This window comes from Pseudorca crassidens, chromosome 14 (assembly GCF_039906515.1).
Source record: "Pseudorca crassidens isolate mPseCra1 chromosome 14, mPseCra1.hap1, whole genome shotgun sequence".
Taxonomy (NCBI): domain Eukaryota; kingdom Metazoa; phylum Chordata; class Mammalia; order Artiodactyla; family Delphinidae; genus Pseudorca; species Pseudorca crassidens.
The window spans coordinates 57,071,120-57,088,560 of NC_090309.1; the positions used below are offsets into that span (position 1 = coordinate 57,071,120).

The 17,441-nt window shown below is 37.5% G+C and overlaps 1 protein-coding gene across 4 annotated transcripts in view; it reads left to right on the forward strand.

Moving 5' to 3' along the window:
• THADA (THADA armadillo repeat containing) overlaps positions 1 to 17,441 on the forward strand; it is a 314,473-nt gene that overhangs the window by 454 nt on the left and 296,578 nt on the right. For 2 of the 4 annotated variants that reach the window (XM_067703121.1, XM_067703123.1), the window contains exons 2-8: positions 2,823 to 2,922; positions 3,221 to 3,315; positions 7,900 to 8,030; positions 11,925 to 12,076; positions 12,194 to 12,226; positions 12,478 to 12,526; positions 16,595 to 16,776. In XM_067703121.1, the coding sequence (XP_067559222.1) occupies positions 2,847 to 2,922; positions 3,221 to 3,315; positions 7,900 to 8,030; positions 11,925 to 12,076; positions 12,194 to 12,226; positions 12,478 to 12,526; positions 16,595 to 16,776 (718 nt within the window). In that variant the 5' untranslated portion in view covers positions 2,823 to 2,846. Of the gene's footprint in view, positions 1 to 2,822; positions 2,923 to 3,220; positions 3,316 to 7,899; positions 8,031 to 11,924; positions 12,077 to 12,193; positions 12,227 to 12,477; positions 12,527 to 16,594; positions 16,777 to 17,441 lie in introns of those variants that run through there. The other 2 variants (XM_067703124.1, XM_067703125.1) reach the window with 2 other exon arrangements.

Consider the following 17,441-nt stretch of genomic DNA (forward strand, 5'->3'; position numbering starts at 1 on the left):
TCAGAAGGGAAGCAGCCAGTGGGACCCAGGAGGAGTATAATTTACTGAGCATCTTCTGGCCACTTAAGTAGTACCTTAAGGTGGGCACGGGATTTTCCGCTATTGGGAGGCCCAGTTCTTCAGGACAAACGTTTAGGCATCCATTGAGCACGCATAAGCACCAGACCTCTTTGTGCAGTCTTGAGGGTTCCAGGATCAAATCCCGGGGCAGATTTGCTCACCATTCACCAGAGAATAGCCTCCCCAGTTGTCTATCTCTATTCCTTCTAAGCTTTGTATATTGGTGACTTACCTAGGAAGTGATCCCCAGTGATATTCCCCTTGATCTAATCATTTCACTTTTCAGATTCTTAACCTTGTCAATGCTTTTCTAACTGTGTCCATTTTTATTACCATTTTCTGTTAAGTGGATTTTCACATTTCATTGCTGTATTGACCTCTTACTTAGCAAAGGGACCAAAGGTTTTTCAGTGTCAGGACTAGCTTGTCATTTGGATATAGAATTTACTTAAGATGACAGGTAGTCCACTTGCTGCTGTTAAAAGTATACATACCTTTTAGAACATCACTGACAAATGTTTTTTAAATAACTCATTTGTTTATTCATCAAATATTTATTAAGCACCTGATATGTGCCAGGTACTGTTTTGGGAATTGAGAATTAAAACAGTGGACAAAACAGATTAAAGTTGCTGCCTTCATGGAATTTATTACTAGGGGAGACAGATAATATGCAAATAAACAAGTTCTTGTAACTTCAGGTCGTAGTAAGTACTATGAAGAAAATAAAGCAATAGAAATGGTCTGTATATGCGTAGGAGTGGTGGCATTTTAGATAGAGTGGTCATGGAAGGCTTCTGGGAGGAGGTAATATTTGAGAAGAGACCTGAATGATGAAGAGTTGGCCTTGCAAAGATTTGGTGGAATAAGCCTAACAGACAGAGATATCAGGAAGTGCAAAGTCCCCTAGATGGTGAAGAGAAGACTAATTTGAGATGAACTGTAGGGGAAAGCATGGCCAGATTATTTAGGGCCTTGAAGGCCAAAGTCTCAAATTTGGATTTTATTCTAAGTGAAAATGAAAGCCCTTGGAAAGTTTTAAGAAAGAGAGTAATTAGATTTGAAAAAAATTGCTTTGATGACTGTGAAGAAAATGGACTCTTCAGAAGCAGAATGGAAGTTTGGAGACCAGTTGGGAGGTTATTGCAGGAGTACAGGTGGAAAGGGTTCATTCAATTTCTGTTTGGGTATTCCCAGCATTGGGAAATTCTTTTTTGAAAGGCAGCACATTTTATAGTTGAACCATAGCGTTCTTCCTTTGTATTGAGCTGGAACTGGCCTCCCTGAAGCTTGCACTGACATTTCCTAATTCTATAGACATCTACAAATTCTATAGCCATCTCAGATAGAAGACATCTGGGACTTCCTTGGTGGTCCAGTAGTTAGGACTTGGTGCTTTCACTCCGTGGCCCCGGGTTCAATCCCTGGTCAGAGAAAAGATCCTGCAAGCCGTGCAGTACAGCCAAAAAAAAAAAAAAAAAGACAGAAGACATCTATTCCTCTTTCTCCAAAGCAGTCCTCCAACAACAGCAGCTCTTTTAAGGCACTCGTCCAGTCCTCTTTTCTCCAGACCAAACACCTTTGGTTAACTGAACTGTTTTCTGAAAGGAGGTGCTCTCTTGGCCCTTCAGAAATCTGGCTGTTCCTTGGAAGCTCCATCATTTACTATGGCTCCTTAAGATATGGCCACCAGCATAGCATCTAATGCTCCACATGTCACCTGACCTGTGAAGATGACCAAGGGATCAGGCATTCCCTTGGTCTAGCTGACTTCTAATGTGGTTTTTAGCAGTCATGTTGTGCTATTGGCTCACATAATATTCAAACCACATATTGAGCTGTTTCAAATCACATATTTTCTCCCCCACCTCCCCATCCTGTATTTCTAGATTATATTTTTCTAATCCAAATGCAGCATTTTACATTTATTTCTGTTTCATCTTGGTAAATTTATTCCAGTTTATTGGTTTTTTTTTTAATCCTAATTCCATCATCCAACATATGCTCCCACCTTTGTGTCTTTTATAAATTAACTATGTTATGTCCTCTAATGTCTACATTATAAACACTGCTAAAAATGCTAACTGCACCAAGAAAAGAGCCCTGTGTGGCATTTCCCTAGCGGCTTGTCTTCAGACCGCATGGTACTATTAGTGTGTATCCTCTAAGTACATTTGTTCAGCCCATTGTGAACCCTGTTAGCTGAAACAAACTCTGTTCGTTAACTAAAAGCAAACTCACGAGGATAGTATGTGAAAGTTTCCTTTGTTAAATATTTTGCAGAAATAAAGATATAGCATCTCATGATACCTCCTGATCTGTCAGTCTAAGAAGTCACGGAGGTTAGGTATGCGTAGTTTATTTTTGAAAAACCATACTGGTTTCTTTGTTATTACTAAAATGAAGGTTTGCTGTATTTTAAAATATAAAGACTGGGTAGGTAAAAGTAACTTCAGACATTAATAAACTCTTCTTGAGTCTAAACAAGTTTTTCAAAGCAGAAATCCCTAGATCAGTAGTTCTCAGTCTGTGGCAACTTTGCTCCCCAGGGGACATTTGGCAATGACTAGAGACATTTTTTGGTTGTCACAACTTAGAGGAAAGAGGATGCTACTGACATCTAGTGGGTAGAGGCCAAGGATGTGTTAAATATCCTACAGTGTCCAGGACAACACTCTATAGCAAAGAATTATCCGGCCCAAAATGTCAGTGGTACTGAGGGCTTTAGTGCATTAGTGTCTTAAAACTCTTCTTTCTTGTAGTGACTACTGTTAATTCTATTTAAAATGGGTGTAAAGAAGAAGAAAGAAACTCAAGTTACTTCATTGACCGTTTGTCATCAGGACCTTGAAACTTTGAGATGTAAGTGATTTCTGACTTCATTTGTTGATCTCTTTTTTAGGTTGCAAACAGTATATTTATCTCTGGGACTCCATATCACATAATGTTCAAACTCTTGGTATTTAATTATTCCACATTCTTTACATTCAGTTTTGGTTGTAAAATGGTTTTCTTAAACTTCTATCTTCAGACTAAGTTCTGCCAGGTTTTTTTTTGTTTGTTTATAAATATTTAAATTTTATAGAACACATGACAAAGGCAAACTCATATCCATATATTGTTAAATCACTGAAGAAATTTTTGTGTGTGTGTTATGTAGCTTTGGCTGATGTAGAAGGGAAGAATCTAGCTTCTTTGCTGTTACATTGTGTACAACTCACTGATGGAGTGTCACAGATCCATTATGTTAAACAGGTAAGGCTGATTTGATATTCATGAGTGCATCTTGAAGGTTATCATGCTATTATGGACTTTTAAAATTAACTGATAATTTTTGGCTCCCAATTATTTAATATAAATGTATCATTAAAGAATAAGGGATTGTTTTGTTTTTTCTATTCATTGTATGATATCTTTTTATTCAGAGTGGCAAAAGAAGCCATACTTAGGCTTCCACCACTATTGGAGCTGTATATAGGTAGGATAATGAAATAATTGTGCATACCTTTTTGTTTGTTTTTTGAATTTTATTTATTTTTTTATACAGCAGGTCCTTATTAGTCATCCATTTTATACACATCAGTGTATACATGTCAATCCCAATCTCCCAATTCATCACACCACACCATCACCCCCCGCCACTTTCCCATGTTGGTGTCCATACGTTTGTTCTCTACATCTGTGTCTCAATTTCTGTCCTGCAAACTGGTTCATCTGTACCATTTTTCTATGTTCCACATATACGCATTAACATACGATATTTGTTTTTCTCTTTTTGACTTACTTCACTCTGTATGACAGTCTCTAGATTCATCCATGTCTCTACAAATGACCCAATTTCGTTCCTTTTTATGGCTGAGTAATATTCCATTGTATATATGTACCACATCTTCTTTACCCATTCGTCTGTCAATGGGCATTTAGGTTGCTTCGATGACCTGGCTATTGTAAATAGTGCTGCAATGAACACTGGGTTGCATGTGTGTTTTTGAATTATGGTTTTCTCTGGGTATATGCCCAGTGGTGGGGTTGCTGGGTCATATGGTAATTCTATTTTTCATTTTTTAAGGAACCTCCGTACTGTTCTCCATAGTAGCTGTATCAGTTTACATTCCCACCAACAGTGCAAGAGGGTTCCCTTTTCTCCACACCCTATCTAGCATTTGTTGTTTGTAGATTTTCTGATGATGCCCATTCTAACTGGTGTGAGGTGATACCTCATTGTAGTTTTGATTTGCATTTCTCTAATAATTAGTGATGTTGAGCAGCTTTTCATGTGCTTCTTGGCCATCTGTATGTCTTCTATGGAGAAATGTCTATTTAGGTCTTCTGCCCATTTTTGGATTGGGTTGTTTGTTTCTTTAATATTGGGCTGCATGAGCTGTTTATATATTTTGGAGATTAATCCTTTGTTGATTCGTTTGCAAATATTTTCTCCCATTTTGAGGGTTGTCTTTTAGTCTTTTTTTTTTTTTTTTTTTTTTGCGGTGCACGGGCCTCTCACTGTTGTGCCCTCTCCCATTGTGGAGCACAGGCTCCAGATGCGCAGGCTTAGCGGCCATGGCTCACGGGCCCAGCCGCTCTGCGGCATGTGGGATCTTCCCGGACCAGGGCACGAACCTGTGTCCCCTGCATCGGCAGGCGGACTCTCAACCACTGCGCCACCAGGGAAGCCCTGTCTTTTAGTCTTATTTATGGTTTCCTTTGCTGTGCAAAAGCTTTGAAGTTTCTTTAGGTCCCATTTGTTTATTTTTGGTTTTATTTCCATTACTCTAGGAGGTGTATCAAAAAAGATCTTGCTGTGATTTATGTCAAAGAGTGTTCTGCTGATGTTTTCCTCTGAGAGTTTTATAGTGTCTGGTCTTACGTTTAGGTCTGTAATCCATTTTGAGTTTATTTTTGTGTATGGTGTTAGGGAGTATCCTGATTTCATTCTTTCACATGTAGCTGTCCAGTTTTCCCAGCACCGCTTATTGAAGAGACTCTCTTTTCTCCATTGTATATCCTTGCCTCCTTTGTCATAGATTAGTTGACCATAGGTTTGTGGGTTTATCTCTGGGCTTTCTATCTTGTTCCATTGATCTATGTTTCTGTTTTTGTGCCAGTACCATACTGTCTTGATTACTGTAGCTTTGTAGTATAGTCTGAAGTCAGGGCGTCTGATTCCCCCAGCTCCGTTTTTTTTCCCTTAATACCGCTTTGGCTATTCAGGGTCTTTTGTGTCTCCATACAAATTTTGAGATTTTTTTGTTCTAGTTCTGTAAAAAATGCCATTGGTAATTTGATAGGGATTGCATTGAATCTGTAGATTGCTTTGGGTAGTATAGTCATTTTCACAATATTGATTCTTCCAATCCAAGAACATGGTATATCTCTCCATCTGTTGGTATCATCTTTAATTTCTTTCATCAGTGTCATAGTTTTCTGCATACAGGTCTTTTGTCTCCCTAGGTTTGTCCTAAACCTAGGAATGTCCTATAAATATCAATTAAATCTATCTGGTCTATTGTGTCATTTAAAACTTGTGTTTCCTTATTAATTTTCTGTTTGGATGATCTGTCCATTGGTGTAAGTGAGGTGTTAAAGTCCCCCACTATTATTGTGTCACTGTCGATTTCCTCTTTTATAGCTGTTAGCAGTTGCCTTATGTATTGAGGTGCTCCTGTGTTGGGTGCATATATATTTATAATTGTGATACCTTCTTCTTGGATTGATCCCTTGATCATTATGTAGTGCCCTTCCTTGTCTCTTGTAGCATTCTTTATTTTAAAGTCTATTTTATCTGATATGAGTATTGCTACTCCAGCTTTCTTTTGATTTCCATTTGCATGGACTATCTTTTTCCATCCCCTCACTTTCAGTCTGTATGTGTCCCTAGGTCTGAAGTGCATCTCTTGTAGACAGCATATATATGGGTCTTGTTTTTGTATCCATTCAGCAAGCCTGTGTCTTTTGGTTGGAGCATTTAATCCATTCACATTTAAGGTAATTATAGATATGTATGTTCCTATGATCATTTTCTTAATTGTTTTGAGTTTGTTTTTTTTTTAATTAATTAATTTATTTATGGCTGTGTTGGGTCTTCGTTTCTGTGTGAGGGCTTTCTCTAGTTGTGGCGAGCGGGGGCCACTCTTCATTGTGGTGTGTGGGCCTCTCACTATCACGGCCTCTCTTGTTGCGGAGCACAGGCTCCAGACATGCAGGCTCAGTAATTGTGGCTCATGGGCCCAGTTGCTCCGCGGCATGTGGGATCCTCCCAGACCAGGGCTTGAACCCGCGTCCCCTGCATCGGCAGGCAGATTCTCAACCACTGCGCCACCAGGGAAGCCCTGGGTTTGTTTTTGTAGGTCCTTTTCTTCTCTTGTGTTTCCCACCTAGAGAAGTTCCTTTAGCCTTTGTTGTAGAGCTGGTTTGGTGGTGCTGAATTCTCTTAGCTTTTGCTTTTCTGTAAAGCTTTTGATTTCTCCATCAAACCTGAATTAGATCTTTGCGGGATAGAGTAATCTTGGTTGCACGTTCTTCCCTTTCATCACTTTAAGTATATCATGCCACTTCCTTCTGGCTTGTAGAGTTTCTGCTGAGAAATCAGCTGTTAACCTTATGGGAGTTCCCTTGTATGTTATTTGTCGTTTTTCGCTTGCTGCTTTCAATTTTTCTTTGTCTTTAATTTTTGCCAATTTGATTACTATGTGTCTTGGTGTGTTTCTCCTTGGGTTTATCCTGTATTGGACTCTGCACTTCCTGGACTTGGGTGGCTATTTCCTTTCCCATGTTAGGGACGTTTTCGACTATAATCTCTTCACATATTTTCTCTGGTCCTTTCTCTCTCTCTTCTCCTTCTGGGACCCCTGTAATGTGAATGTTGTTGCGTTTAGCGTTATCCCAGAGGTCTCTTAGGCTGTCTTCATTTCTTTTCATTCTTTTTTCTTTATTCTGTTGTGCAGCAGTGAATTCCACCATTCTGTCTTCCAGGTCACTTATCCGTTCTTCTGCCTCAGTTATTCTGCTATTGATTCCTTCTAGTGTATTCTTCATTTTATTTATTGTATTGTTCATCTCTGTTTGTTTGTTCTTTAAGTCTTTTAGGTCTTTGTTAAACATTTCTTGTATCTTCTTGATCTTTGCCTCCATTCTTTTTCCGAGGTCCTGGATCATCTTCACTGTCATTATTCTGAGTTCCTTTTCTGGAAGGTTGCCTATCTCCACTTCATTTAGTTGTTTTTCTGGGATTTTATCTTGTTCTTTCATCTGGTACATAGCCCTCTGCCTTTTCATCTTGTCTATCTTTCTATGAATGTGGTTTTTGTTCCACAGACTGCAGGATTGTAGTTCTTGCTTCTGCTGTCTGCCCTCTCTGTACATACCTTTTTTGTGGAGATAAGTTTAAAAAAAAATTTCTATTAATCTTAATCTTCAAAAATTTTAGCAGGCACGTTAAAAAGTTAACTTAAAATGTAAAGACTGTCCTTACGAGCATTTCATTATTAGGATTTATCATTTGAAGTTGCATAATATTTTGGGGGGAAGCAATTAAATGTATTATTGGTTTTCAGTAGTGCTACAGAATTCCTGTACCTTAAGCCATTAACAAGTCTACTACTCATTGAAGGTGGGTCTGGAGGGTAAAGTGGGAGTTGGGGGCATGGTTTAAATATTTAATAAATACTGAAATAGTTTTAAATTAAATTAAATAGTGTTTAAATTAGTACCCTTAACAGTGTAGAGTGGAAAATATTACACATTAAAGGTGAGACTTAAAAAAGTATTTGAATCTATGTTACTTTACTATTCTTGATATTAGAAAAACATTACTATGGCTTTGAATTCTTTGGATTATAGATTGTACCCTTACTGGAGAAGGCAAATAAAAATGGCAAGTGTGATCCCACTATTCGAAGTTGTTTGGATATTTTAGCAGGCATTTATCTTTCTTTGAATCTAAAGAATCCCTTGAAGAAAGTCTTGGCAAGGTAAGGAAAAAAAGAAAAGTTAGACGTTGTAAATGTTTAATTTGACCAAAAGTAACCAGTGTTTAAGGTTCCCTCTATGGTTTGGTAAAACTGAACTGAAATGTATCACTTAGCAATTTCATTCATACAATTTCTTCTTTGTTTTGTTTATTTACTTATTTATTTATCATAACTCTTTAAAAATGTAAAAAAGCTTCTTAGGTCACAGACGTTAAAAAAATAGGCTGTAGGCTGTATTTTACAGACTCCTGGTTCAGCCCATTTGCATGTAATGCAATTATTGGTTAAGTTTAAATCTGTCATCCTGCTGTTTTTTCTGTGTCCCATCTCTTCTTGGTCTAAACAGATGTTTAAAGCATATATTCCTAAGCATACATTAGGAATATATTACCATATTACCTATATTACACAGGTAATACAGGAATATATGCTTAGTGTAGAAAGTTTAAGCAATATAGAAGTACACAAAATAAAAAGTGAGCCTTCCTTTTCACTATTTCTGGCTTATCTTTTCTTAGTAAAGGTTATCACTTGACATTTTGGTGTTTCTAGACCTTTTCCTTTGGGTTTAGTGTGTGTGTGTGTTATACTTTAGTTTTTATTTTTTATGTAAATGGGGTTATACTCTACATATTTCTCTGTAGGTTGTTTTTCACTAAGGAATGTCTTAGAGATATTTTCAGGTCAGTATAGTCCTTTTTTTTTTAATTGTGTTTAAAAAAACCCCACATAACGTAAAATTTACCATCTTAACCATTTTCGAGTGTACAGTTCAGTAGTGTTAAGTGTATTCACATTGTTGTGCTGTGGATCTCTAGAACTTCTCCATCTTACAAAACTGAAACTCTATACCCATTAAACAACTACTTCCTATTTCCTCCTCCCCCTAGCCCTTGGCAACCACCATTCTGCTTTCTTTTTCTATGATTTTGATTACTTTAGATACCTTGTATAAGTAAAACATTTGTATTTATCTTTCTGTGACTGACTTATGTCCTCAAGGTTCATCCATGTTGTAGCATGTGATAGGATTTCCTTCCTTTTTAAGGCTGATTAATACTCTATTGTATGTATATAGCACATTGTGTTCATCCATTAGTCTGTTGATAGACATTTGGGTTGCTTCCTCTTTTTGACTATTGTGAATAATGGACATGGTTGTGCAAATATCTCTTTGAGATCCTGCTTTCAGTTCTTTAGGGTATATAGCAATCCCCCGCAAGTGGGATTGCTGGATCATATGGTAATTTTATTTGTAATTTTCTGAGGAACTTCCGAACAATTTTCCATATGGCTGCACCGTTTTACATTTCCACCAAAAGCCTCATTCTTTCTAACAGCTAGATATTCCATAATATGTATGTACCGAAATTTATATGTGCCATATTACATATTATTTAATCACTTCTCCATTGATAGTTTGTTTTCAAGTTTTCATTATTCCAGCAATGCTACAGTGATATTCTTAATTATGTATATAATTTTATATGTGTATTTCTCTGAAATGAATTCCTAGAAGAGGAATTTCTTGACCAAACTTAAGCCTATCAAAATTTTTGATAGATATTGCTAAATCGTAATCCTCAACACGATACCATGTTATACTCCTTCTAACAAGTGAATAAGAGTGCCTTTTTCTTCATATCTTTCCAACACTGAATAAAATCAATCTTTAAATCTTTTAAAATTTGGTAGGTGAAAAATGGTGTTATGTTATAACTTGCATTTGCCAGGTTACGAGTGTGAGTGAATATTTTTTATTTGTTTTAAATTTATTTATTTATTTATTTTTGGCTGCATTGGGTCTTCGTTGCTGCCCGCGGGCTTTCTCTAGTTGTGGCAAGTGAGAGCTACTCTTCGTTGCAGTGTGTGGGCTTCTCATTGTGGTGGCTTCTCTTGTGGAGCATGGACTCTAGGCATGCAGGCTTCAGAAGTTGTGGTATGCAGGCTCAGTAGTTGTGGCTCGCAGGCTCTAGAGCGCAGGCTCAGTAGTTGTGGCACATGGGCTTAGTTGCTCTGTGGCATGTGGGATCTTCCCAGACCAGGGCTTGAACCCATGTCCCCTGCATTGGCAGGTGGATTCTTAACCACTGAGCCACCAGGGAAGTCCCCAAGAGTCAATATTTTTTAACATGTGGATTTTGACTATTTTACTTTTTTTTGGTGATTACATATCTTAGTATGTTTTCTTGTTAGAATATCTTTTTTTTTTCTTTAAGCAAGTGTATTTATTGTGTCATAAGGCAAATGATCAAATACTGGCCAGTTATAGGGTTTCGGTGAAGTAGTCAACAAATGTCATTGAATATCCTGATGTTTTCCATCTTTTTCTCATTGTTTGGCCCTATCTTCCCTCAGAGTTACAAGGGGCTAAAGCAGTTACAAGCACCTTATATAGACTTTACTGCAATTGGCAAAAAGAAAAAAAAAGGAAATTTCCTCCTCCGCATTTCTTTTTATTGGAGAGAAAAAACATTTTGTGGAAGGTCCCAGTAGACTTTTCATTGAAGGTCCTGTCGATATTCATTGTCAAGATTGGGTCATATACTTTCTCTCTCCCTCGTTGTAAAAAATGAGTTTCAGCTTGTATATGCTTTCTCTAATACAAGATTATATAAAATTACTTGTCTTATCTGAAAATACTCTTTTTGTTTGTTTAACTTTTAAATCTATCTGGTATTAAGTTTTGAGTGTAGTGTGAGATAGAGATCCAACTTAGTTTTCTTTTCTGTATGGGGAGCCACTTATCCCCAAACTGTTGAATAGTCCATTATTCACCACATATTTGAAATGCCATACTATTATGTTCTATGGTCTTGTATAAGCAAAGGTTTGATTTTAGACTTGGGTCTATTTGTTTACCCGCCAACATCACACTTTTATTCACTATAGTTTGATACTATGGTTTAATTATATACTAGAACAAGTCATCTCTGTAGTGACTCTTGTTTTTCAGAATATTCTATTTTCAAATTTTTTTTTCCTTCCAGAAAAGCTTTAGAACTGTTGAGTCAAATTTTTTTTTAAAATGTTAATTTAGATTAACTGTGGTAAATTGGCATTAAATTTAATTTATCCATTCAGTAAATTTTTATTGATTATCTACCATGTGTCAAGTATTCTTCTAGGCATTGGGGAAACAGTGAATAGAACAGTCCAGAACAGAGGTTACTTCTAAGAGGAAGACAGAAGATAGATAAATAAGCAAAATATATAGGAATTAGAGGGCCTGAGTGCTATGGAGAAAAAGAAATAAAGCAGAGAAGTGGGAAAGGGAGTACCAAGGATGGGGTGAGTGTTACAGTTTAAAATATAGTAGTGACTTCATACATCTTTGCTTAGTGTCATTGATAGGGTGATGTTTGAGATTGACCTGAAAGGGGTGAGGAAATGATTATTGGGTATATTTGAGGGAAGAGAGTTCCAGGTAGAGGAAATAACAAGTACAAAGACTTTGGCATGTTGTTGGAATGGAGGAAGGCTGTGTAGCTAGAGTGAAGTGAACAAGGATCAAGATGAGGCAGAGAGATAATGGTGGGCCCAGATCGTGTAGGGTCTCATAAGTCAATGTAATCTCTTTGGCTACTGCTTTGACTGAGAAGAACATTGTTGGATGGTTTTACGCAGAGGAGTAACATGTTATTTTAGTAATATCACTCTGGCTGCTCTGTTGAGAATAGTCTGCAGAATGGGAGGGAAGTAATATGGAAGCAGGGAGACCAGATGAGAGGGAGTTCCTCATCTGTCTTCTAGTGGTGTGATGTTATAATTTCCTGGCTGTATTTTGAAGGTGTCATTCAATATTTCTTCATTTATAATATTCCCCTCCCTCCCTACATATCCTTGTACATACTCTAAGGTTGTCAGATTTTTAATATTTGGTTCTTTTTCTAGCTCACTAAATGACCTACCTGAATTTTTTCTAACTGAGGCTACACGGAGTTTTACTTCTCGTCTTCAGGAAGAATTGAATACTACTACTGATCTATACTCTTATAGGAAAGTTATTGACAACATATCTTCCTGTATGGAGAACTTTGACTTGGGTAAGCCAGCTCTTTTCTAGTACTTTTTCTGGCTAACACCTGTCGTTACATCAGTGTTTTAAATGATGTTAATTTTGGTTCTGAAACTGCTTACCAGTGTTAATTTTTCCCCAACAGGTAGATCAGGTGTTAATAATCTTCTTGAAAATGGTAAGTCCTATTATTTTATTTTATTCTGAGAGGTGACTGCTTGTGTAAGTCATTTTGGAACTGGTTCTTTTAAGTTTCTTGGCAACGGGTGGAGTACTGCAGATGACTAACGTACGTGGTGTGCCTTCCTTTTAAATTTCTACTTCTGTGATATCATTTTGGGTAGCAGTGATTTAAAATATTTTCTTGTGCTGAAGTCAAAGTTCACAGTTTTAAATTTCTGATTTTTCATTATATTCTTTTCGTTTCAGTGCTTCATTATCTACAGAAGAGTTTAATTGAAATCTCAGAAGAAAACAGGCAAGTGTTAACATGTTTCCATGCTTGTTTATGTGTGTGTGTACATTTGCAGTTGTGCATTGTGTTTGTACAAAGGAAATTGTATTGTATTGCTTGCTTTCTTTTATTTGGCTGCGCCATGCACCTTGCGGGATCTTAGTTCCCCAACCAGGGATTGAACCCATGCCCCCTGCAGTGGAAGCACAGTCTTAACCACTGGACTGCCAGGGAAGTCCCCACAAAGGAAATTTTTAAGAAGGGTCCAGAATGTGCTCCTTTCCATCCCTCTCCATTAATATTAGATGTAATTATTTAAATTTATTTTCTTGAGGTTTAATATTTAATTTTAAAAGATCCAATAAATTATTATGAGAATAAATGAGAAAGGGAAGAGCTTTTTCCTCTACTGGAGTGTTCCTTTTTCATAGCATCCTGTTTTTATTTTGTGGATGAAATATGCTCTGTTATCTCTCTGAGGATATTAATAATAAGGTTTTTTTTTTAAGTTTTCTTATCTTTACATGGGTCTCTATTTCTTCCAACCTGCTTTTTTTCTGTTTGCTGGTTTTGGTCACTGTATTTGTTGCTAGAAGCTTTCCTTGGAAGTGTGGTGATCCTTGGCTGAGCACTTATTTAAGATTGGGGCCCTGAGAGTTGATTTGGATCTCTGTACGTATGGTTGGGGTTGATTGCAGGCTTTATTGTAGGCTAGTCTAGCTGGGCTGTTTCTTTGGGGGAACGCTTGATGCCAGTATCTTTAGGCCTTTTTGCATGGGTAGTGGATTTGCTATGGAAGAATCTTTCAAACCATTGGCTTAATATTCTGGTTGCTGAGTGAGGGAAGAAAGCTGAGATCTTGGCATTTAGCATTTATTGTGCATATATTTTCCTAATTCTCCTGTTTGCAATATGGCATCACTGCTTTAGGTGTGTGTGTTGTCTTCCTGTCCAGACACTTACTGTTTTACCTTCTCTGGACGTAAAACAGTTGTTTACTAGCTTGGAGGTATGATCCACAGTTGTCATTCTCAGAGCGTAGCCACTCTTCCTGTTTTCATACCGACATTTAGCTCCACATCAAGGAGCAACTGGTGCCAACAATTTCTTAGTCTTTGGGGGCTGCAAATCGGGTTGCTCTGGGCTTGTTCTCTGACTTAGGATTCACCTTTCTTGATTCTGCTAAGTCAGTTATCACTCATCCATCTGCTCCTAAAATTTTAGTATTATTGTCTTTTGTTGCCCTAGTGTATTTATGTCTTTTTACGTTTTAAATCCCTTGGTTGTTGGTTTAGGGAGGTTCTGGGGGAAAGTAGAAGTAATATCTTTGTGCCATCTTTAGCCCAAGTCTCCTTTTACCTTACCAGGAGCTCCTTCTCTGTTTCCTTCTAGGCTCTTCTTCTTCTGCTCATCTCTTAAATATGAGTTCTGTCCTTTTCATTCTGTTTGTTCTGACTGCTTAATATCATCCACTTCTTTGGTGTCAGCTACCATCTCTATACTTAGGATTCCCAGGCATCACTCCAAGTTAGATCTTTTCCTTGAGTGGTAGACTCATGTAGCAGTTGTCTCCTGGTTGTTTTACAGGGTGCCTCAAATTCAATGCATCCAAAAGAAAATTCACTGTCCTTTTATATATTGTTGTTTTACCCACAACCCCTGGTAACCTCTATGCTACTTTATGTCTCTTTGAATTTGCATATTCTAGATAAACTCGAATAAGCGGAATACAATGTTTGTCCTTTTGTGTCTGGCTTATTTTACTTATAATGTTTTTTTTTTTTTTTTAAATTGTGAACATTCTTTTATTTATTTATTTATTTTTGCCTGTGTTGGGTCTTCGTTTTTTTTTGTGCGAGGCTTTTCTCCAGTTGCGATGAGCGGGGCCACTCTTCATCGCGGTGCGCGGGCCTCTCACTGTCGCGGCCTCTCTTGTTGCGGAGGACAGGCTCCAGACGCGCAGGCTCAGTAGTTGTGGCTCACGGGCCCAGTTGCTCTGCGGCATGTGGGATCTTCCCAGACCAGGGCTCGAACCCGTGTCCCCTGCATCAGCAGGCAGATGCTTAACCACTGCGCCACCAGGGAAGCCCCTACTTATAATGTTTTAAGGGTTAATCTATGTTGTAGCATGTGTCAATTTCACTCCTTTTAATGGCAGAATATTCCATTTTATATATAGGCCACATTCTGTTTATCCATTCATCTGTTGATGGACATTTGGGTTGTTTCTGCCTTTTGGCTAATGTGAATAATGCTGCTATAAACATTGGTATACCAGTATCTGCTTGAGTCTCTACTGTCAGTTCCTTTGGGTATATACTTAGGAGTAGAATTGCTGGATCATATAGTAATTCTATGTTTAACTTTTTGAGGAGCGAGTCCCCAAACTGTCTTCCCTGACTTTTGTTTTAATATTATCATTGCTCTTGTGTTCTGCTATGTTGAGAATAGACTGAGAAGAGCAAGGATAGAAGCTGGGAGACCAGTTAGGAGGCTATTGCAGTAATAGTAATGCAAGGGAGAGATGAGAGTGGCTCAGGCCAGGAGTAGCAGTGGAGGTGGTCTGATTCTAGATACATTTTGAAGGTAGAACCAACAGGATTTTCTTACAGATGGGACGAGTGAGAGAGGAGTCAAGGATGACTGCCAAGTTTTTGTAGAATAGAGATCCTAGCAGGTGGAGCTGGTGTGGAGTTGTGGATAAGTTCACGTAGTTTGAGATGTCTGTCAGACATCCAGGTGAAGATGTTGAGTAGGAAGTTGCACACACAAGCCTGGAATTGGAAAAAGAAGTCTGGGCTGGAGATGAAAATTGGGGAGTTGTCAGCATATAGACTATAATTTTAAGCTTATGAGCTAGATGAGCTCAGCATCAAGGGAATGAATTAGGTGGACAGAAGAAGTAAAGACTGGGTTGCGGTGAGCTCACATAAAGACATAAGGGAGAAGAAGATGAACTAGCCAAGGTGTCTGAGAAGGCTCAACAATAGTGAAGTAGGAGAAAAACCTAAGGGCGCCTGGCATCTTGGAAGCCGGATCAAGGAAGTTACAAGGTTAGGGAGTGTTCAGATTTAGAAATTATGTCATTTATTCTTTTTTTTTTAATTGAAGTATAGTTGATTTACAACGTTGTGTTAATTACTGCTGCACAGCAAGGTGACTCAGTTATACATATATATATATATATATATATATATATATATACACACACATTCTTTTCTATTATGGTTTATCATAGGATATCGAATATAGTTCCCTGTGCTATACAGTAGGACCTGTTGTTTATCCCTTCTATATATACCAGTTTGTATCTGCTAATGCCAAACTCCCAATCCATCCCTCCTCCACTCCCCGTCCCCGCTTGGCAACCACCAATCTTTTCTCTATGTCCGTGATTCTGTTTCTGTTTCATGGATACGTTCATTTGTGTCATATTTTAGATTCTACATGTAAGTGATAGCATATGTATTTGTCTTTCTCTTTCTGACTTCCTTCACTTAGTATGATAATCTCTAGTTGCATCCATGTTGCTGCAAATGGCATTTTGTTCTTTTTTTATGGCTGAATAGTAGTCCGTTATATATATATGTACCACATGTTCTTTATCCATTCATCTGTCGGTGGACATTTAGGATGTTTTCATGTCTTGGCTATTGTGAGTAGTGCTGCTATGAACATATGGGTGCATGTATCTTTTTGAATTATAGTTTTGTCTGGATAACTGCCCAGGAGTGGGATTGCTGGATCATATGGTAATTCTATTTTTAGTTTGCTTGGGAAACTCCATACTGTTTTCCACAGTGACTGTACCATTTATTCCTGATTCATTATTTTTACTCTAAAAAGAAGAAGTGAAGTTAGTCATTAGCTGAGAAAATGGGAGAATTTTGAGGTAAGTTAAGAGTGTTGGAAGTTTGCAATAAATGTCTGCATAACTGGAATATTTATGGGAATGGAAGAGAGGCATAAATGTTGATTATAATCTAAAATTGATTTTGGCCCTTTGATTGAGGGATTATTTTGGAGAGAGATAGAAAAGGTGACATTTTAATTTGACTTTTCTTTTGTAATAATTTCTTTTCTTTGTTGTAGAAAATTGGCTGGAAATCATATTGTTCAAACTCAGTTGATGAATGACTTGTTGGTAGGCATTAGAGTTTCAGTGATGTTAGTACAGAAAGTACAAGGTTTCCAGAGACTTCATTTGAAGAGTTCTCCTACATGGCAAAGTATGTGTGGATTGCTGAGTATCTTTACCAAGTTTTTAAGCGATGGTAAGTATAAGACATACAAATGATGATTACAATTGAGTGTCAATCACTTTGCTACTAATGGTATGAAATATTTGATACTTAACTGAAATATAGAACTTCCTCTCCCCCAGCCCCTCAAAGTGGCGAAAGGTTCTGGATTACAGTTCAACAAGGGATAACATTGAAGGACTTTTCTAAATGTGTGTATGTGTGTGTGCATGTGTGTATTGTATACAAAGAAGAAAACCCAACAATCTTAGAGTTGAAAAGCCACAGATTTTAAAAAGCAAAAGAAAGTTCTTGAGAAATTTCCAAATTTGGAGGTACGATCTGGAAAGATTAGTGTAACCCATGCATTTCTCCTTAGCAGCAGGTGTTACCTTCAGAAAATGACAGTGGTCATTGTCGGGCTGGTCATTATTCCTCCTTATATCTCATGTTGCTTCTATCCATATGAACTGTACCACCACGAAACCAAGTAGGTAATGAGAGGAAGTGCCTTTTTTTTTTTTTTTGTCTATTTAGTAAAAATATTTAATGCTGCCAAAAAGTGTAAAAATACAGTAGGAGTGGCAGTACAGCACCAAGTAGTCTCTCCTAATTTATTTCTTTTATATCTTTCTACATTTTCATACATGCATTGAAAAACTTCACAATGCGCAAAATTAGAGGGTTCTGCAAAGTCT